The sequence below is a fragment of the Procambarus clarkii genome, chromosome 20 (assembly GCF_040958095.1).
Source record: "Procambarus clarkii isolate CNS0578487 chromosome 20, FALCON_Pclarkii_2.0, whole genome shotgun sequence".
Lineage (NCBI taxonomy): Eukaryota > Metazoa > Arthropoda > Malacostraca > Decapoda > Cambaridae > Procambarus > Procambarus clarkii.
Genome location: NC_091169.1, coordinates 23,784,021 through 23,807,191, shown reverse-complemented (window position 1 = coordinate 23,807,191; position 23,171 = coordinate 23,784,021). Strand labels below are relative to the sequence as shown.

General features: G+C 48.1%; 1 protein-coding gene across 1 annotated transcript; it reads left to right on the top strand.

The window, feature by feature from the left end:
• The first annotated feature begins 4,347 nt into the window (after nucleotides 1–4,347).
• On the top strand, nucleotides 4,348–20,790 carry LOC138366759 (uncharacterized). The gene is made up of 3 exons (XM_069328037.1): nucleotides 4,348–4,491; nucleotides 9,958–10,096; nucleotides 18,248–20,790. Exons 1-3 carry the CDS (start codon nucleotides 4,348–4,350, stop codon nucleotides 20,788–20,790), a joined length of 2,826 nt encoding a protein of 941 aa, XP_069184138.1.
• Nucleotides 20,791–23,171: the final 2,381 nt, after the last annotated feature.

The window sequence follows — 23,171 nt, the reverse complement described above, 5'->3', positions numbered from 1 at the left end:
TGACACTCTCTTAAACACATGTTGTAATAACGAGGCTGAGGTCAGGTCAAGGACAATTAGGTTATCTTGAGATTATCTCGAGGCTTTAGTGTCCCCGCGGCCCGGTCCTCGACCAGGCCTCCACCACCCAGGAAGCAGCCCGTGACAGCTGTCTAACTCCCAGGTACCTATTTTACTGCTAGGTAACAGGGGCATCAGGGTGATAGAAACATTTTGGCCATTTGTCTCATTCACCTCAATCGTCCAGTGGATAGAGCTCCGGCGTCACACACTTGGGGTTCAGGGTTCGAGTCTCTCACAGCCCAGGTGAATGTAATTAGGTTGGGATGGTGGTTTACAAGGCCTGGCCTTGGCCCTCACTATTGCCTCACCTCTCATGGAATCATAATTCACCTGCAGTAAATGTTTCAAAACAAACATTCTCTCAATATATTTTGATTTTTTTATGAGAGAGAGAGAGAGAGAGAGAGAGAGAGAGAGAGAGAGAGAGAGAGAGAGAGAGAGAGAGAGAGATTGCCTTAGGGGGAGGAGGGGGAGGGAGGGAGGGGGTTAGAGAAAGTCTACAAACACACACACACATATAACAACATTCAATATACCCAACGTTATCCACCGTACAATTCCTTTACAACACTTATGACTTAACAACATTCCTCACCACATATTGAAATTCAAGGAAGAGTGGTACAAGCTGACGGACTGTACTCACCTAATTGTGCTTGCGGGGGTTGAGCTCTGGCTCTTTGGTCCCGCCTCTCAACTGTCAATCAACTGGTGTACAGATTCCTGAGCCTACTGGGCTCTATCATATCTACAGTTGAAACTGTGTATGGAGTCAGCCACACACACACACACACACACTCACTGTGTGTGTGTGTGTGTGTGTGTGTGTGTGTGTGTGTGTGTGTGTGTGTGTGTGTGTGTGTGTGTGTGTGTGTGTGGGAGGGGGGGAGGGACTGCTCAAGATGGCTTCCAAACACTGCAAACAAAACATTACACGCCATTTTGTGAATGTTTCCCTAAACATTCCAACATTCCCACCTAAGTGTAATGAGGGAGATGAAGAGGGGTTGCCCAAGAGGAGGGGGGTGAGTACTGTGGACAATGTGGGGATAGTGAGGTACTAATTACTACGGGATCACCATAGCCCGTGCTACTTGGAGCTTTTTTGTTCCGAGTAGCGAATCTTTAACAACAACAAGTGAGGTACTTTGATTGTTAGTAATTAATTCTTAAACTAAATCTCAAAGATATATCTGCTCCAGTTATAGCCTCTTGACACGGAATTCTCTCCATGCTTGCCAGAACTCTCGAACCACCCTACAGGCACAGAGGGGCACCACCTGAGGGGGGCACAATCGTCAAAGTTTAGCAGCAGTAGCAGGAGTGCCAACATCTCCCAAGTTGTTCCTCAAAGTTTGCAACAAATGTTGAGTTAAGAGGAGTGGCGGAGGTGCCCTTCAACAGCCCGGGGTGGAAGGCATTTATATACCTTGTGAGGAAGGTGGTGACCATCTTAGTTCCTGGGTGGGTGTAGTGTGTCTGTCAGGGTGAAGGAACCCGCTACACACCACCTGTGGCCTTTTCTGTATTAATAAAACACACACACACACACACACGCACACGCACACACACACACACATTATATATATATATATATATATATATATATATATATATATATATATATATATATATATATATATATATATATATATAGAGAGAGAGAGAGAGAGAGAGAGAGAGAGAGAGAGAGAGAGAGAGAGAGAGAGAGAGAGAGAGAGAGAGAGAGAGAGAGAATACACTGGAGTTATTTAAAACAACTACGAATTCCTTCATTGTTGTTTTAAACTATGACGTCAGAAGGCAGCCTGCAAACAGTAGTCAGAAGCAAACAATGAGCCACAATGAACTACACCTCCCTGTCTGCCACCTGTGAAATACACGGTGCTCACAACTACTCATTACCAATTACAGGTACACAAAATACGCTACAGGTACACTACTACCACCACCTCACCGCTGGTAAACAAGGACCAACCACTAACCTACCCCCCTCCCCCCCTCACCAAGTACCACAAGGTGTACAATAGCGTCGTGCTGGGCCAGGAGGTTACGGGCTCACCATAGCCCGTGCTACCGGAACTTCTTGTTCCGAGTAGCTGCATCTAGAACAGCAACAGCCAGGAGGGTCAGGTGATCCATAAGGTCCTCTCAGATGGTTGGGGTGAGGCAGCGACTCACTCAACCCGCCTGTTGGTGGCGCTAGTGACAAGGGCGCTCCTGAACCCTTCTGCCAGGGTCCTTGCAACCTTTTTGTCAGGGGTTCGAAGCCCCTAAGCCTCCTGTAACATGACCCTCAACACTCTACTGCCCTCAAATACCTCTTGAATCCTCACGAGTCCTCCTAATTCCCTAATAAAGCATTCTAATACCTCACAAGCCCTCTTTAAACCCCTCATGAGGGCTTCTAATTCCTCACGAACGCTTCTATCTTGTTCTAGAGCATTCTAGCACATCACAGTCACCTCTAAGGTCACTCGGCGCCTTGTGGCAGCGCCAGAAGGTTTCAAACACTTCATGAAGCCTCTAGCTTCTTGTAGATACATTTGCCATGAGGTGAAGCCCACATGAAGCCCTGCAGGCCGGAGTGTCACTTGACCCAACACCCACACACGGCTGTGTCATGTAATACTCAGCCTGAATATGATGCTTATGACTGTACGCGTGTTACAGCAACCCCCCTATCAACACCCCCCCCCCCACGTCATCAACACCCCAGCCAGATGACAGAAATCAAACTAGAGAGAGAGAGAAGGATGGGCAGAATGCACATTCCTCGACTGCCAGAAGGTGTTTGATATGATCCAGCATGAAAGACTCCTACACAAACTAGAGAAGCAGGCAGGTGTGTGTGTCTGGAAGAGAGCTAAGGAGGGTCAGAGTGCCTCTCAGCCAGGAAGCAGAGGGTCAGAGTGAGAGCAGACACACCAGAGTGGAGAGAGAGAGAGAGAGAGAGAGAGAGAGAGAGAGAGAGAGAGAGAGAGAGAGAGAGAGAGAGAGAGAGAGGTTACAAGTGGGGTACCACAAGGGTCGGTACTAGGGCCCATCCTGTTCCTAATATGTCAATGATGTTCAGTACCCAGGGTACTGAGCCCTGTACCCAGGATACTGAGCACCGAGCCTCAGTACCCAGGGTACTGAGCACCAAGCCTCAGTATCCAGGGTACTGAGCCCTGTACCCAGGGTACTGAGCCCTGTACCCAGGATACTGAGCACCGAGCCTCAGTACCCAGGGTACTGAGCACCAAGCCTCAGTATCCAGGGTACTGAGCCCTGTACCCAGGGTACTGAGCCCTGTACCCAGGATACTGAGCACCGAGCCTCAGTACCCAGGGTACTGAGCACCAAGCCTCAGTATCCAGGGTACTGAGCCCTGTACCCAGGGTACTGAGCACCGAGCCTCAGTACCCAGAGCATTAATGTCACATGTCCCCCCCCACAAACCCCGACAATGTTCCCCAAGTGTGAAGTAACCATTCACGCGTTACAAGCCTGTTACCATCATGTTCAAATTGCAGATTTCCATAATGACAGCGTCATCCCGGGATCCCGCCATTACCTTCACTCAAACCAGCCTCCAAAACACAACATGGCCCCAGAAAAGCGGCTAATAGTATTCTAATGCTTAAACATGTGGGTGTCTGTAGGTGTGGGCCCCCTCGCTCGTAGACGAGGACCCCCTCGCTCGTAGACGACGGCCCCCTCGCTCGTAGACGACGGCCCCCTCGCTCGTAGACGACGGCCCCCTCGCTCGTAGACGAGGACCCCCTTGCTCGTAGACGAGGACCCCCTCGCTCGTAGACGAGGATCCTTCGCTTCTAGACGAGGATCCTTCGCTTCTAGACGAGGACCCCTCGCTCGTAGACGAGGACCTCCTCGTTCGTAGACGAGGGCCCCTCGCTCGTAGACGAGGACCTCCTCGCTCGTAGACGAGGACCTCCTCGCTCGTAGACGAGGACCCCTCGCTCGTAGACGAGGGCCCCCTCGCTCGTAGACGAGGGCCCCCTCGCTCGTAGACGAGGGCCCCCTCGCTCGTAGACGAGGGCCCCCTCGCTCGTAGACGAGGGCCCCCTCGCTCGTAGACGAGGGCCCCCTCGCTCGTAGACGAGGGCCCCCTCGCTCGTAGACGAGGGCCCCCTCGCTCGTAGACGAGGGCCCCCTCGCTCGTAGACGAGGGCCCCCTCGCTCGTAGACGAGGACCCTTCGCTTGGGACGTTCCTCGCTTCGTTAATCTACATGTGAGTGGACAGGTAAACAAGATGGTATTGATGACATATGGCGGTGATGTGGAGCTCATTATCCACCGCCGCCGCCACGCTACTCTGCCTCTCCGGGCACCTTGTAGCCGTTTTTGTGAGACCTAATTCAGTGGTATCAGTGAAGGATGTCACCGGAGTGTCGTCCCCTGCTGCTGCTGGCGTCATCTTGGTACTACCTTGTTTGTGTCTGTCTGTGTCTTGTTTATCTATATACCTTCCTGCTTGCCTACCTGGCCTCTGTCTCTCTCTCTCTGTCTTTCTCTCTCTGTCTCTCTCTCTCTCTCTCTCTCTCTCTCTCTCTGTGACATAATCGACTACAAGCATCTATCGTGTCTCCAATATTTATTCAGTTGTAGAAGACAAACGTGTCTGGAGGAAGTGTCTTAACTCCGAAGACTCTGAATTAAAATTGAATTCAGAGTCTGATATGAGGTAGTCCAGCACTACTGGGCGTCCTTGTAGTCCATATGGCTGATAAACCATGATGGATTAAGAAAGTGTTAACGACCCTACAATCAGTCCACTCCCCCCCCCCCCTCTAATGATCACTTGTCAGTATATATCATTTTAATGTTGTTTTGATAACTGAGACCATCAGATGATACCTGATGGTCTAGTGGCACTTGACAATGCTCACGTGATGAGTGATGAGTTTGTAAGCCACAGTGTTTGTTTAATCTCGAATAATTTGTTATTTGCTAATTCTCACATTACTGAAATGTTGCATTTATTAATTGTGTGTGTGTGGGGGGGGGGGACTTGCCTAGTTGTGGTTGCGGGGGTTGAGCTCTGGCTCTTTGGGTACGCCTCTCAACTGTCAATCAACTTCATTCCTCCCCTTTCCCCCCATACCCTAGGAAGCAGCCCGTAGCAGCTGGCTAACTCCCAGGTACCTATTTACTGCTAGGTGAACAGGCGCATCAGGATGATAGAACCTCTGTTCCATTTGTTTCCGCCGCCGCCGGAGATCGAACCCGGGTCCCTTAGGATTGCGACCTCCGAGCTCCATCCACTCAGCCGCGAGGCACACACACACACACACACACACACACACACACACACACACACACACACACACACACACACACACACACAGACACACACACACACACACACACACACACAATGCTGTGTATGAATAGATGAATAGTGTGTTGTGTTGTGTGTAGATGAAATGTTCACACAGAATAATAACAGAACGAGGGGACATGGATGGAAACTGAAAACTCAGATGAGTCACAGAGATGTTAGAAAGTTTTCTTTTAGCGTGAGAGTAGTGGGAAAATGGAATGCACTTCAGGAACTGGTTGTGGAAGCAAACTCTATTCATACTTTTAAAATTAGGTATGATAGGGAAATGGGTCAGGAGTCATTGCTGTAAACAACCGATGCTCGAAAAGCGGGATCCAAGAGTCAATGCTCGATCCTGCAGACACAACTAGGTGAGTACACACACACACATACACACACACACACACACACACACACACACACACAGCAGTTGCCCCGATGTAAGACACAGGTCACATCTTCAATCAACTTAAAATCTCCCCTGGAACACTTCCAGGCCGCCGGTCGGAGACTACACACGCAGACTCGGTGCACCCTACATATTGATCTCTCTCCCTCTATAAATATTTATATTGATAAAATAGTTTACTTTGTTGGCCTGTCCTAAGTAGACCAGACTCTTGGGGCTTCAGCTTCGTCCAACCTACCAAGATAGTACATAGGAAGGCGGGGTGGACCACCTTTTAAGAAATATTTGGTCTGTATCAAGTCCCTGCAATTTTCATGAAGTCTGAAATTTGGGATTTGTTTTCCCGTAGAGTTACTGTTTACTCCCGCCGTTTACCCGCACATTTTCCATTCTTGCTTGCTTCTTATCATAATTTACTTGAAAACGATGAACACGAATTCAATTGGATTTCCCGACGATTGTTGTGACTAGAATTTGGATTTCTGAGCTCTTGCAGCATTAAATTTTCTGGCAGAGTGGGGAGGGGGAGAGAGAGAAGAAAGGGGTATGCTTAAAGGGAGGGGGATGCTAGGGGAGGAAGGATAAAGGGAGAGATTAGGCGGAGAGGGGAAAAGAGGAGAGGTGGGAGATGGAGAGATGAACACCCAGGAACAGCTGGATGCCCTAACCGACTCAGCCACGATGGTACAAAAGTCGCCCAACCCGGAACTCTCCTAAATTAACTGGGAGGTTCTGGAGGCCCAGAACTGGAGCCCAACCAGGGTTTTACAGTCGACTCGACCACACACCAGACTACGGTAATGTTGTTCACATACTTACGCCCCACTCACAAAAAAGCCACAAAGTCTCAGATCACAAAGAAGTCACAATGTGACATAAGAGTTTGGACCCCTTTAAGTCCTGGAAAGGTTTCTAAACGATGTTCTTGTATTTGCCAACGTTGCTTATGCTGCTGGTGTTATCCTGTGTGTGTGTGTGCCTCCGGTGTGAGTGTTGGCAATAATATCCGCTCTCGAATCTCTTTCCGATTCCTATATAGTTGCCTTTCCCTTTATGGGATAGAGGCCTTCTGGTCTCCTCTCTCCCTTTCCCATCACCATTACTTTATAGTTGCTGTCGTGTGGTGGTAGTGTGTGGTGGTGTAGTGTGTGGTGGTGTAGCGTCGTGATGAAGCATTCATAGTAAGGTTAAGTGAGTTTAAGTGAATTAGCAGCCTCTCTCCCTGCCCCCCTCCCCACCACCACCTCCCTCCCGGAATTATATTCAAAGTAATTTTGTTATTTTCCACATTCTCAGGAGCTGCATTGTATTGGCTATTGCTTAATTGGTTGTTTTGTTGGGGTCAGGTGTGGGGTCTCGAGCTACACCTGCCTCCTCCCTCCTGCTTCACCACCACACACCTGCCTCCTCCAGCTGAGTGGTGGCAGGTGGGCTGTGTCATGGAGAGGGGGTTGGTGGAGGGTGGGGGGTGGAGGGTGTGTGGAAGGGAAGAACACAAAATAAACAAACCCCTGTACTGAGAACCACTAGAGTTTGGTAAGAGGGGGGGGGGAGGGGGAAGGTCCCGGCACAGTGCCACAGTGACCTTGCACTGAATGACCTCCCCAGGTGCACCAAGGAGCAGCACACAGGTGCCTGGAGGTAATCACACCAGGTGCTATACTATGGCCTCACCAGGCGTGGTCAATGTCATTCCCTAATATTCCTACATGACTTGACATCCAGTTGAGAAGTACCCGACGATCTTGACGTCTGGGTGTTAGCATGTGTGTGGTCAGATATATGTTGTCACATATGTGTTCTTGTTGTGAGGTTAAAGTGAAACCTGTCTATTCTGTACATGTGATAACATGTTATCAGTGGTGTAGCAAGAGCAGGTTGCAAGGCTTTTGGAATAGCTGGCCGCTCTTGTTGGTAAAGTTGAACACTTGAGTCTCCCAACTATTTGAAGACTTTCCTGCCTTAACTGAAGCTACAGATTATTGTCTCAGCTGGTCTACTGACCTGTCTGTTGAGTATGTGAAGTTCTCAGATACAAGTTTGTTTCTATATTCACCTGTGCAACCAGAGGCCTGGTCGAGGACCGGGCCGCGAGGACGCTGAGTCCCGAAATCATCACAAGGTAACCACAAGGCTAGGCAAGGTGCAATGATGCACCTTGAGGGTTAGTCTGATTACTTAAGGGTCCACTGAGGGGAGTAGATAAGGTGGACAAGGACAACCTCTTGAATTGAGAGAAAGCAGGACAAGAGGAAACCATTGATATCATTGATATATTCCTACCCAGTACTTGTAGGTCAACAAGTGAATACACTGAAAGAGGTGTGAAGTCACGTCCATCCACAACTTAAAGGCCAGATTCAACAATAAATTTGAACATCAGAATAGTTAAGTTGTAACGCAACAGGTAAAGCAAGGCAGGTATAGGCGGGGTATAACGAGCCACACCTACACTGTTGGGCTACACCACATACTGGAGTGAAAGATACGGAAAGAAATGCAGAATAGAACCAGTGAGCAGCAGGGGTGCCATGGCCAGAGAGCACTGTCTGAATATCGGAGGTCCACGGCTGTTCAACACCCTCCCAGCAAACATTAGAAATATTGTCGGAACACAGGTGGAAGTCTTCAAGATAAATTTAGACAAGTTTCTTGCAAAAAGTGCCGGACCAACCGTGCTGTAGTGGATATGTGGGGCTGCGGACCGCTGCAAACAACAGCCTTTAGGACCAAGTTTTCACAAGTCGAGCTTGGCCTCAGGCTGGGCTCAGGGGAGTAGTACAACTCCCGAGACCCTCTCCAGGTATGGTCCAGGTATACCACCACACGCTACACCCCCGTGGTAGACGCCATCGTGTGGAGGCGTCTGGCTATGCCTACTTCTGTACACTCAGCAGCCAGGGACAACACTCCAGGATCAGCCTCAGCCCTGAGCACACTCACTCACAACAGCTAGTTACGTGGCCCAGTAGATATTATATTTTTATTAATAAAAGAAAAGGCTACAGGTGTTTTGTACTGTATTCCTTCCCACTGACAAGCAAACCACACACCAAACCAATAACACTGGTGGCAGCGGTGGGATCAACCCTGCTGACTAATTCCAGCGCCCGGCCCGGCTACCTGCTACCACAGTCTGCTACTGTTGATGTTATAGATTCAGCTACTCGGAACAAGTTCCAAGTAGCACGGGCTATGGTGAGCCCGTAGTGGACATACCTGGCACAGGAGCGGTGCTATGTGTCACTCTGCTACTGCTGTTCTTGTCTTTAATACAACAACAACTATGCTACACCACCACACTCAACCCCATACCACCTCACCTGTTCTGGGTAATATCCTGTACACAGTTCCTCTGAGGGAATACAGAGAATAGAGGGAATACAGACAACCTTTACAACATGCACAGACTCGATAAAGCACCTAAATTATTGGAACCATTTCTAAACTCTCAAAATGTATTCTCTATCAAGGAGAAAAGAGGAATATCACATAACACACGGAAGATACTGGAGGGCCAGGTCCCAAATTGGCACAGTAAAATAACATGCTGGAGCAAACGATATGATAGGAAGTGCAGAAGAGAGCCAGTGAGAAGTAGAGGTGCCATAAGCACAATCAGAGAACACTGAACACCTGAAGGCCACGGCTGTTCAGTACCTTACCTGTAGACAAAAGAAATATTACGGGAAGAAAGGTGGACTTCTCTAAGAGAAAAATAACCAATACAACCAGGTTGTAGTAGATATGTGACCCAACAGCCTGGTGGAACAAGTTATCACCAGTCAAGCCTGGACCCAGGCTCTGGGCTCGGGGAGCAAAAAATAACTACGAAAACCCATTCCAGCTGTGTACAGGCACCTTGAGCTATGTACTACAATAGTGCACACAGCGCCTCTGGCTTTGTACTCCAATACACTCTAACATCAAGCACTACAAGCAATCGAGAGGTAACTTTTTTAACGAGGCCCCGAGGCAAACACACACACACACACACACACACACACACACACACACACACACACACACACACACACACACACACACATACACACACGCGGCCATGATTGAGTGTGTGTGGTTGTGCAGATGACCTCGTCAGGGCGGGGTGGTAAGGTATACACTAATTCTATACCCTTTGTTCCGGTGTTTAAGTATGATGGTGATGGGAGTGGGTCAAGTGGTGACCCCTCGCCCCTCCAGGGCCCTCAACAGCCAGGCTGGGACGCTCAGAGAGACAAGGTCATCCTCTCCACTAGTAAACAACACGCCAAGAGCTCGGGCATCGTAAGGAGTAATTGACAGGTGAAGCGGACAGAGAGAGGGACGTAGAGACACAGAGAGAGACAGAGAGAGGGACGTAGAGAGGCAGACAGACAAACAATCTTGGAGACTCCGAGACGAGGAGTTTATCGGTTGTTACAGTTCTTAAAACGTTCAAACATAGTTGCAACAACGTTATCTGAACGTTGAGAAACGTTGTGTGTTTGGAAAGGAAAGGAATTATCAGGAGAAGCGCCAAGTCATTATGACTATATAGCACTGGGAAAGGATCAGGATAAGGATTTGGGATGGGGCAGGGAGGGTAAGGAATGGTGCCCCAATTACTTGGACGGTCGGGGATTGAACGCCTATCTGCATGAACTAAGACCGTCGCTCTACCGTCCAGCCCAAGTGGATTGTGTGTTTGGAGAGACAGATCATTCGGCAGACGTAAGTTAGATGTTCTGCCGAAGAACTTTGAATTCTGAATAAGGTCTGAATATTCAGATTCTGAATAAGAACAATCGCCGATAATTGAACAATGTATTTGTGCGCGAGGAGCAGCAGGCGGGGCTGGTCTCATTTGTTAGTCCCTTGATCCATCAGACTGTTGATATTTGCAACGCCTCGCTGGCTCGCTTTTAATTAGGCTTATCTGCAGACGCTGGCAGAAACAGGTCCTCTGTCTGCTAATCTGCCCAGTGATTAGGACTCCGACACTCTCTGTCCTAGAATGTTGCTCACCTGCAACTCCATTCTCTCTGTCCTCAACTGCTTCAACCATTTGTGTTTGCGGGATCGAACTTTGGTTCATGGACTCGTCTTTTCCACCCCCCTTGGTTGTCTAATATAGTGATTCCTGACCTATTTTTCAAGTACATCTACTTTTGACACTCGGAAACAGTGGTGGCAATGTTATTTAATCACTACCAGAGCTGTCCGTCAGGGAGAGCTCCTCCCAGAAGCCAATAAGAGCACCACTACAGAACACCCGGGAAAATCAACACAAAGCAGCAGCCAGGCAACTTAAGTCTATGGAAACCATCACCATCTGGAGAGGCAATAATCCAGGGTTCTACAGTAGAACTTCGGTTTTAACCCTTTTAACCCTGTCGTAGCTCAGTCGATTAAGGCAGTGTCTGGGATGCTCCCGGACGCAGGTTCGAATCCTCGTCACGGCCCTTGTGGATTTGTTCATTTAATAATCCGGGGATCATGGCGAGGTCTTCATCCTCATCCCGACTGATGAATATGTCACCAAACTGAAAGATATCCTCCAAGATGAGACCAAATTCAAGAAGATAACCAAAAACCTAACTGAAGATATAAAAATATAGATATAAGCCTCACCCAGATTGCGGAACGGTCAGGGGTTCGGGATGGACATAGGCTGGTAAGTCTAAGTTTTAAATGCTTTAAGGAATATATCCTGTAACCCAACACCCTCGAGCGATTTTCATGAATTCGGAGATGAAATCTGGGATGTGTTGTTCATAGTATTGAATCTACACCCGCCGTTTACCCGCGCATTTTCAGAATTTACTTTATATACAAATGGAAATATCTATCTGTTCGACATTGGAGGAGGGAGGGAGGGGAATGACGATGATGGAAAAGGGTAAGGGGGATGGAATGGGAGGGGGGAGGGGGTTGTGGGAGAGACTTTACACGAGTCAGAAAGACATACTGAACCCCTTCCTCAGTGATAGTAGTCATACTGTGCGGACAGCTTCAAAGGAGGCGGGGCCAAGGAGCTGAATCTCACAAGATAAACAAAACTAACAAACAAACAGACACTCGCCTTACTCTCTCATTTACACTAATGGGGCTCTAACCTTCAAGTTTCCTAATGAGTAAAGTTTCTTAATTATAGGACTGATGTCCGGTGGACTCGGAACTTTTTTTTTTACCCGTACCTCGACGTCCGTTAGCCCGGTGAATATTCCCGATCAAGCGGTAAATATTGAGAGCCGAAGATGGAAATGGTAATTGGACCGGGTGTTAAATTGCAAACTCATCCGGCGTGTGCAACCAGCGTGTGCAACCATCACTAGTGCTGAGCAGCCCTGGCACGCAGCTCTCTTCACTCTCCACTCTCACTCTCACACTCATTCTTACTCTCCGGTTATCTTGAGATGATTTCGGGGCTTTTTAGTGTCCCCGCGGCCCGGTCCTCGACCAGGCCTCCACCCCCAGGAAGCAGCCCGTGACAGCTGACTAACACCCAGGTACCTATTTTACTGCTAGGTAACAGAGGCATGGGTTGAAAGAAACTCTGCCCATTGTTTCTCGCCGGCGCCTGGGATCGAACCCAGGACCACAGGATCACAAATCCAGCGTGCTGTCCGCTCGGCCGATCGGCTCTCACACTCATTCTTACTCTCACACTCACACTCTCACTTTGTTAATTAGTTGGCTAGGCACGGACGGGCTGTTGCCCAAACGCGCGCGACCGAGTGGACAGCATTCGGGATGCGCATTCTTCAAACCCCGGGTTCGATTCCTGGCAGACAGAAAGAAATGAGCTGCATTTCTTTAAACTGATACACCTGTTCATCTATCAGTAAATAGCTACATGGGAGTTAAAACATCTTCTAGGCTACAACCTGTATTTACCCAATTGTGCTTGCGGGGGTTGAGCTCTGGCTCTTTGGTCCCGCCTCTCAACTGTCAATCAACTGTTACTATCTACTAGTCCCCCCACCCCACACACACACACAGGAAGCAGCCCGTAACAGCTGTCTAACTCCCCAGGTACCTATTGACTACTAGGTAACAGGGGTATCAGGGTGAAAGAAGCTGTTCCCATCTGTTTCCGCCGGCGCCGGGAATCGAACCCGGACCACATGACTACGTATCCAGCGTGCTATCCACTCAGCCATTAGCGCCCTTATTCTTGTGTATTTGTGTGCGTGTGTGCGAGAGAGAGAGAGAGAGAGAGAGAGAGAGAGAGAGAGAGAGAGAGAGAGAGAGATAGTACACATGAAAGAGAAAAATTACATCGGTAGTCAGTACTTTAGACAACCGAAGATAAGAAAGGTAGGGTCCAAGAGCTAGGAGCTCAATACTGAAGAGATAAGAGATCGCAATAACTGAAGCGAAAGTCATAAGTGTTACAGGAAATGAAATGTAGCTATGAGCTCAATACTGAACTCAGAATAATAAATGCACCAACAGTTCCCGGTGCTGAGAGAAGAGAGAAGAGACGTGTTGACCAGACCACACACTAGACAGTGAAGGGACGACCACGTTTCGGTCCGTACTGGACCTGAGAATGGTCCAGGACGGACCGAAACGTCGTCGTCCCTTCACTGTCTAGCGTGTAATCTGGTCAACATATTTCAGCCACGTTACTGTGACTCCTCGCCTGCAGATAAGAGACTGGAAAAACTTGAGATAACAGCAAGAGAATTAAGGAGACAACTATGATCATTAGACGATAGTAAAGCCACCGGACCAGATTATATCTCACGACGGTTGTTAAGAGAGGCAGCACAGGCCAGCATCATACCTCTAGTTCTCCTCAATGATTCAATTGAGAAAGAGTTTTCCCGCCACTGTTGGAAGGTGTCAAGCGTCGCGACAACAAGCAAGAAAGGAGACAGAGACGAGCACTAAACAACAGACCAGTGTCACTGACAAACATTCCCTGATACCCTAAAGTTGTGTAAGGATGAGAAGGGTCAAACACCTCAAGACAGATTCAGATATGAAAAGCCTGGCCTCAGGCCGGGCTTGGGGAGTAGAAGAACTCTCAGAACCCCATCAACCAGGTATCAAACAGGTATCAAGCAGGTATCAACCAGGTATCAACCATGTATCAATCAGGTATCAATCAGGTATCAACCCGGTATCAACCAGGTATCAACCAGGTATCAACCAGGTATCAACCAGGTATCAACCAGGTATCAACCGGGTATCAACCGGGTATCAACCGGGTATCAACCAGGTATCAACCGGGTATCAACCGGGTATCAACCGGGTATCAACCGGGTATCAACCAGGTATCAACCAGGTATCAACCAGGTATCAACCGGGTATCAACCAGGTATCAACCAGGTATCAACCAGGTATCAACCGGGTATCAACCGGGTATCAACCAGGTATCAACCAGGTATCAACCAGGTATCAACCCGGTATCAACCAGGTATCAACCCGGTATCAACCAGGTATCAAGCAGGTATCAAGCAGGTATCAAGCAGGTATCAACCAGGTATCAACCAGGTATCAACCAGGTATCAACCCGGTATCAACCAGGTATCAACCAGGTATCAACCAGGTATCAACCAGGTATCAACCAGGTATCAACCAGGTATCAACCAGGTATCAACCCGGTATCAATCAGGTATCAACCAGGTATCCACCAGGTATCCACCAGGTATCAACCAGGTATCAACCAGGTATCAACCGGGTATCAACCAGGTATCAACCAGGTATCAACCAGGTATCAACCAGGTATCAACCAGGTATCAACCAGGTATCAACCAGGTATCAAGCACCAACATGGCTTTAAGGAAGGGTGATCATGCCTAAACAACGACTGGGGTTCACTGACAAGTAACAAAAGCAAGTTGAAGTTGAAGCAAAATTACTGAGCAGTGTCCCGACGGTTGAAGATTCCAGGCTACACCATGGTAACACACGAGCTACACAGATGCTCCAAGAAATGGCTAGTAGAGTTCAACACCAGCAAGTATAACGTGATGGAAATGAGAACAGATGTAGAGGGAAAACAGAAGAACGTTACACACACTTTAAGAGAAACTGCCTCGCTGTAATATCTATACTTAAGGGTATTGACAGTGGGAAATAAAGATACTCGAAGGTAGACACCAACAGGACAAGAGGGTATGGATGGAAGCTTCAGAAACAGACAAGTCAGAGATGTTTGAAAGCTATAAATGTGTGGTTCATAGAAGTCAACACCATATATAATCCTTCCATTCACCTGGGCACTAGGAGGCTCGAGCCGGTGACCCACGTGTGTGAGGACCGAGGCGAAGGTTTTTACTATATGTTATGTTAAAAGGAGATACGGCAGAGACATAGCAGAGGAATTATTGAACTAAATAACCAGCGGCTAGAAAGGTAGAGTCGAAGAGCTAAAGCTCGATCCTGCAGGCACAAAGACAGGGTTGATAAAGACAGGCTATTTAACACAAGGGGCACACGCACAAGGGGACACAGGTGGAAACTGAGTGCCCAAATGAGCCACAGAGATATTAGAAAGAACTTTTTTAGTGTCAGAGTGGTTGACAAATGGAATGCATTAGGAAGTGATGTGGTGGAGGCTGACTCCATACACAGTTTCAAGTGTAGATATGATAGAGCCCAATAGGCTCAGGAACCTGTACACCTGTTGATTGACAGTTGAGAGGCGGGACCAAAGAGCCAGAGCTCAACCCCCGCAAGCACAACTAGGTGAGTACACACACACACATACCCTACACACACACACACACACACACACACACACACACACCCTACACACACACACACACACACACACACACACACACACACACACACACACACACACACACACACACACACACACACACACACACCCTACACACACACACACACACACCCTACACACACACACACACACACACACACACCCTACACACACACACACACACACACACTCAAGATAGCAATAACAAACGAAACTGATAAGAGGTACAGGAAATGAAATCTTCTGACGAGGATATCAAGTAATAATGCAGGTTAGGTTAGGGTGTAGAGAGAGAGAGGGCGGCGGAGGAGCACTCTTCCTACAGCTACACTGACACACCAGAACACAGTGACAACACTGATTTACAACCACCCCGCCAAACAATATAGATGACCTAGAAGCGAATCCAACAAATCCAAACAAGACCTGTCTAGAGGTAATTAATGGCCACCCCATTGTGGGGGAGCCGGTCGGCCGAGCGGACAGCACACTGGACTTGTGATCCTGTGGTCCCGGGTTCGATCCCAGGCGCCGGCGAGAAACAATGGGCAGAGTTTCTTTCACCCTATGCCCCTGTTACCTAGCAGTAAAATAGGTACCTGGGTGTTAGTCAGCTGTCACGGGCTGCTTCCTGGGGGTGGAGGCCTGGTCAAGGACCGGGCCGCGGGGACACTAAAGCCCCGAAATCATCTCAAGATAACGTCAAGATAGAAGAAGCACCTCTGGACCAGATGTCTCCCCCAGAATGAGGCAGATGTTGAACAACAACGAGACGCCACTAGGAGCTGGCTACCACTGTGTTATCACGCTTCATTACGTAGTGGAGCCAGAGTTGTTACTCAAACGAACTCGCTGAAGATTGCAGAGTAACGGGAGACATGATAACCATCTACAAAATTCTCAGGGGAACTGACAGGGTGGACAAAGACAAACTATAGCACGGGTGGGACACGAACAAGGGAACACAGGTGGAAACTGAGTACCCACATGAGTCACAGGGACGTTAGAAAGAACTTTTTCAGTGTCAGTTAACAGGTGGAATGACTTAGGCAGTGATGTGGTGGAGGCTGACTCCATACACAGTTCCAAATGTAGATATGATAGAGCCCAGTAGGCACAGGAATCTGTACACCAGTTGACTGACAGTTGAGAGCCGGGACCAAAGAGCCAGAGCTCAACCCCCACAAGCACAACTAGGCGAGGACACTGCCAGCAAGAAGGGCGCCGCGGCGCTATACTGAGTGAAGATACAATCAGCTGTGTTCTCGAGACGTCAACTCGCGTAATGGAGTTTACATGTGAGTACTGCTAGTGTCTTGTCGCTGGGCGAGGCTACACCGGACTCCGGCGGGGACGTCACTCAAATACCAAACGGGTAGAAACAGCCTAAGCTACTCTATCCCTTTGAGATGTATTTTTTCTTGTCTCAATAATCATACTTGAAGGTCTTGAAGGATCTTGATGGTCTCTGCTTCGACCCCTTCCTCCACTGACCCTTACTGTCACCTTCCCACACCTGACACATCTGTAGGACCGGATGAGCGTGTAATATATTTGAACAATCTTCTCTCGTACATACAGCAATGAAGCGCGTCAATGATTGGGCAAGTACAACTCAAACCCAACTTGCAGGCATATACCTTGCCACTGAATTTTTAAAAGACAAAGGCAGTGGACTTATGTACTGTGACTCGCAGAGTGCACTCCTGGCATTGAACGCACATAGTAGTGACACCCAGAAAATAGTCAGTGATATTCGAATGAATGTTTTAGCTGCTAAAGAAAACAGATTTGAGATTAAATTCCTATGGATACCATCACATGTTGGCATCTCAAGGCATGACACTGTTGATATGCTTGCTAAGACAGCCTGTAGAAAACCAGTGGTAGAAATTGATATGGGTGTTTCATTAGCAGTGACAAAGAGAATACTTAAACAAATATCTAATGAAGATCTCACCGACCTAACAAATTCACAAAGACCTGAAAGTTGTAGCATTAAATATTATGATAGATATCGTGAGGAGGCATTCACATATGGGACTAATAGAACAAGAACCCGGCAATGTGATGTTATAGTGGCCAGAATACGCCTGGGATATAGACGTATCTGGCAGCTCTCTCAAAACCCAAATGTCGAGTACACAATGTGTCAACTTTGTGAAAGAGAAAACATGCACTCTCTTGAACATTATATTGTAGAATGTCCCATATTGACTGACTTTCGCCCTCCTGGGCTAAGGTATGCTGAACTCTGTAATTACTATATGAGTACTGGAACACTTGATGATATATTGGACTTGTATCCAAGATTGACTATGTGATACATCTGTTATACAATGTATGTAGCTTGTAAAAGCATCTTAATCACCTTCAGTGGTTAAGTGTTTAATAACACACTAGTTTCTATAGAAGCTATCTTACCCTGCCAATGCAGGAAAGACATAGGTGTATGTATGTGTGGATATGTGTATATATGGATATTTGTATGGATATGCGTATGTATATGCGTATATATGTATATGACAGAGGTAAATCTGTGTATTTATGTATATAGGTTAGATTAGCATTTTAAAAGCACTACAATCACCTTCTGTGGTTGATTGTTCAATACATCACTGAATTATATGGTTTAACAAATCTCTCACCCTGTCCATGGGGGACAGATGAAAATGTATATATATCCTGGTTAGCACTGTAAATGTCTGGCCACGTCTGTGGTAGAAAATAATAATAAAAAAAAGTCTGTAGCCTCCCCCACACCTGGTATATCTGTAGCCTCCCCCACACCTGGTATATCTGTAGCCTCCCCCACACCTGGTATATCTGTAGCCTCCCCCACACCTGGTATATCTGTAGCCTCCCCCACACCTGGTATATCTGTAGCCTCCCCCACACCTGGTATATTTGTAGCCTCCCCCACACCTGGTATATTTGCAGCCTCCCCCACACCTGGTATATTTGTAGCCTCCCCCACACCTGGTATATTTGTAGCCTCCCCCACACCTGGTATATTTGTAGCCTCCCCCACACCTGGTATATTTGTAGCCTCCCCCACACCTGGTATATTTGTAGCCTCCCCCACACCTGGTATATCTGTAGCCTCCCCCACACCTGGTATATCTGTACCCTCCCCCACACCTGGTATATCTGTAGCCTCCCCCACACCTGGTATATTTGTAGCCTCCCCCACACCTGGTATATCTGTAGCCTCCCCCACACCTGGTATATTTGTAGCCTCCCCCACACCTGGTATATTTGTAGCCTCCCCCACACCTGGTATATTTGTAGCCTCCCCCACACCTGGTATATCTGTAGCCTCCCCCACACCTGGTATATCTGTAGCCTCCCCCACACCTGGTATATCTGTAGCCTCCCCCACACCTGGTATATCTGTACCCTCCCCCACACCTGGTATATCTGTACCCTCCCCCACACCTGATATATCTGTAGCCTACTCCACACCTGGTATATCTGTAGCCTCCCCCACACCTGGTATATCTGTAGCCTCCCCCACACCTGGTATATCTGTACCCTCCCCCACACCTGGTATATCTGTACCCTCCCCCACACCTGGTATATCTGTACCCTCCCCCACACCTGATATATCTGTAGCCTACTCCACACCTGGTATATCTGTAGCCTCCCCCACACCTGGTATATTTGTAGCCTCCCCCACACCTGGTATATCTGTACCCTCCCCCACACCTGGTATATTTGTAGCCTCCCCCACACCTGGTATATTTGTAGCCTACTCCACACCTGGTATATCTGTAGCCTCCCCCACACCTGGTATATCTGTACCCTCCCCCACACCTGGTATATTTGTAGCCTCCCCCACACCTGGTATATTTGTAGCCTACTCCACACCTGGTATATCTGTACCCTCCCCCACACCTGGTATATCTGTACCCTCCCCCACACCTGATATATCTGTAGCCTCCCCCACACCTGGTATATCTGTACCCTCCCCCACACCTGGTATATTTGTAGCCTCCCCCACACCTGGTATATTTGTAGCCTACTCCACACCTGGTATATCTGTAGCCTCCCCCACACCTGGTATAGCTGTAGTCTCCCCCACACCTGATATATCTGTAGCCTCCCCCACACCTGGTATATCTGTACCCTCCCCCACACCTGGTATATTTGTAGCCTCCCCCACACCTGGTATATCTGTAGCCTCCCCCACACCTGGTATATCTGTACCCTCCCCCACACCTGGTATATTTGTAGCCTCCCCCACACCTGGTATATCTGTAGCCTCCCCCACACCTGGTATATTTGTAGCCTACTCCACACCTGGTATATCTGTACCCTCCCCCACACCTGGTATATCTGTACCCTCCCCCACACCTGGTATATTTGTAGCCTCCCCCACACCTGGTATATCTGTAGCCTCCCCCACACCTGGTATATCTGTAGCCTCCCCCACACCTGGTATATTTGTAGCCTACTCCACACCTGGTATATCTGTAGCCTCCCCCACACCTGGTATATCTGTACCCTCCCCCACACCTGGTATATCTGTAGCCTCCCCCACACCTGGTATATCTGTACCCTCCCCCACACCTGGCATATCTGTAGCCTACTCCACACCTGGCATATCTGTAGCCTCCCCCACACTTGGCATATCTGTAGCCTCCCCCACACCTGGCATATCTGTAGCCTCCCCCACACCTGGCATATCTGTAGCCTCCCCCACACCTTGTATATCTGTAGCGTGCAACACACCTGGTATATCTGTACCCTCCCCCACACCTGGTATATCTGTAGCCTCCCCCACACCTGGTATATCTGTAGCCTCCCCCACACCTGGCATATCTGTAGCCTACTCCACACCTGGCATATCTGTAGCCTCCCCCACACCTGGCATATCTGTAGCCTCCCCCACACCTGGCATATCTGTAGCCTCTCCCACACCTTGTATATCTGCAGCATGCAACACACCTGGTATATCTGTAGCGTGCAACACACCTGGTATATCTGTAGCGTGCAACACACCTGGTATATCTGTAGCGTGCAACACACCTGGTATATCTGTAGCGTGCAACACACCTGGTATATCTGTAGCCTCCCCCACACCTGGTATATCTGTAGCGTGCAACACACCTGGTATATCTGTAGCGTGCAACACACCTGGTATATCTGTAGCCTCCCCCACACCTGGTATATCTGTAGCGTGCAACACACCTGGCTCGATAATACCCGAATACACTGACGGTATTTCCAATTTAGATTCATGTTCCATAAATTGTATATTATGAGTAGCGACGTCAACAATGATGAGTATGAGGCAATGATGAATGCGACGTGAGGAGCTGTCTGTGGTGTGTGAGGAGGCAGGCTGTCTTCCTTCATTGTGATCCACCTCATAACATGTGCCTCATTACCATACAGCGTGAGGGGAATGAGTGGAGGCCCTCTGGAAGATCATTTACATATACGAGAAACAAGATAGGTCCGTGTACCTAATCCCGCGGGAGTCCGCTGGTGATATCACTCATGAGATCTTGCCCTTGACAATGACTTTCTGGCTTCTGTTGCTTAGGTACTCCCTTTTTCACTAGAGCACCTTCCCTCTCTCTCTCTCCTACCTGCTTGTCTAGTCCAAGCAAGTCTGTTATGGAGGGGGTACCTGGGAGTTAGACAGCTGCCACGGGCTTCTTTCTGAGGATGTGTGTGTGTGTTAGAGAAAAAATAGATTGGTCAGAAAGGCGGGGTCCAAGAGCTAATAGCTGGATTCTGCAGGCACAAATAATAATATACTCCCTCTATTATTACATCTGGCAACCTCTCGTGTTTTTCTTCAAGTTATGCTTTTAAAATTGTCTGTTTACATCCGTCGTGTTTGTCTGTGTGTGTTTGTTCAGATGGGGGACTCGAGGCGGTGGGGAGAGATGGAGCAGGCGGGTATGGGAGAGGGAGGGGGAGAAATGGGTGTGGGGGGGGGGAGATGGTTGGGGGTGGCAGTAGAGCAGAGGATTGTTGTTTTAAGAGGGGCGTGGTGATTGTATACTAGCTCCAGGGGGGAGGGGGTGCTAGTATACTAGAGTATACTAGAGACAATACTAAACACAGTCAAGGGAACTCTACTAGAAGCGAATGAATGACAACTTAAGCACACTATACATGTGTACTGAAAATTGAAAGACTGAACTTCGTATATATACACACAGGCACGCACGCGAATACACACACACACACACACACACACACACACACACACACACACACACACACACACACACACACACACACACACACATACACACACACACCCACACACACTCACACACACACACACACACACACACACCTGCGTGTATCTCAGCTATAAACATAACTTCCCCCTCTCAGCATATTTTCCTCCCTCTCCCTTGTTTCTCCCTTCATCGTTTCTCTTGTGCCCGCATGCATATTTTCCCTTTACCTTTTGCTTCCATTCCCTCTCCTGCTGGGTGTCCGCGGGCCCACCACCAGCCCCACACATACGGGATCACCATAGCCCGTGCTACTTGGAACTTGCTCCGAGTAGCTGAATCTATAACAGCCCACAGTACACCCTGACTTAGACTAGCATGTGTAGGTGTTTCTTAACTCTTCTCAAATTATAATTAAAAACAAAATGAATATACTTTAGTTCGTATAGAGAAAGTTACAGTCTGTTTACCTAAGAGAAAGCCACACTAAAAGCAGCACTTGTGGTTATCTTGAGATCCTGAGGTTATCTTAAGATGATTTCGGGGCTTTTTTAGTGTCTCCGCGGCCCGGTCCTCGACCAGGCCTCCACCCCCCAGGAAGCAGCCCGTGACAGCTGACTAACACCCAGGTACCTATTTTACTGCTAGGGTCACTATATTTATTTCCTCTGTGATTTTGATTTAGAAACAGCTTTTTTACCAGTGATTTAAATACAAAAATTATTAGAGTTGTTTGATTTAGAAACTTTGTTGGTTACAACGTTCTCGGGTCACCACAACACTGGCATGAATATACAAATGTACATCAATCCCTATTCTCACTAGTAGGCCTATAATCTTGGTTAATTGTCCCCGTGTAATAGGCCTATTAGTGCTTGCTAACTGGTCTCGGTAGTAGGCCGATAGTGTTCGCTATTCTCTATATGAAATTTCCTATAGCGCCTTCGCTATAGGAAATTCATTGATTTGTCTCTATTTAGTTTTCGAAATAGGTTTATAGGCCTATATTTATTACGTTTTTGTTTCCAAAAAATTGGTATTCAATCCTCATCAAAATGCTTTTATCTCGATGTTATTTTTTTCAGCATGTAATTTGAACTTTTTTCTTAATATATATAAAGTTCATTTTTTTCATTAGTATCTCTTGCAATGTTTGTCTGTCTGTCTGTCTGTCTGTCTGTCTGTCTGTCTGTCTGTCTGTCTGCCTGCCTGTCTGTCTGTTTGTCTGTCTGCCTGTCTGTCTGTCTGTCTGTCTGCCTGTCTGTCTGTCTGTCTGTCTGTCTGTCTGTCTGCCTGCCTGCCTGCCTGCCTGCCTGTCTGTCTGCCTGCCTGCCTGTCTATCTGTCTGCTTGCCTGCCTGTCTGCCTCTCTTTGTCTGCCTGTGTCTCTGTGTCTGTCTGTCCCTGTCCCTCCGTGCCCCCAGCAACATCACACACCACGACAAT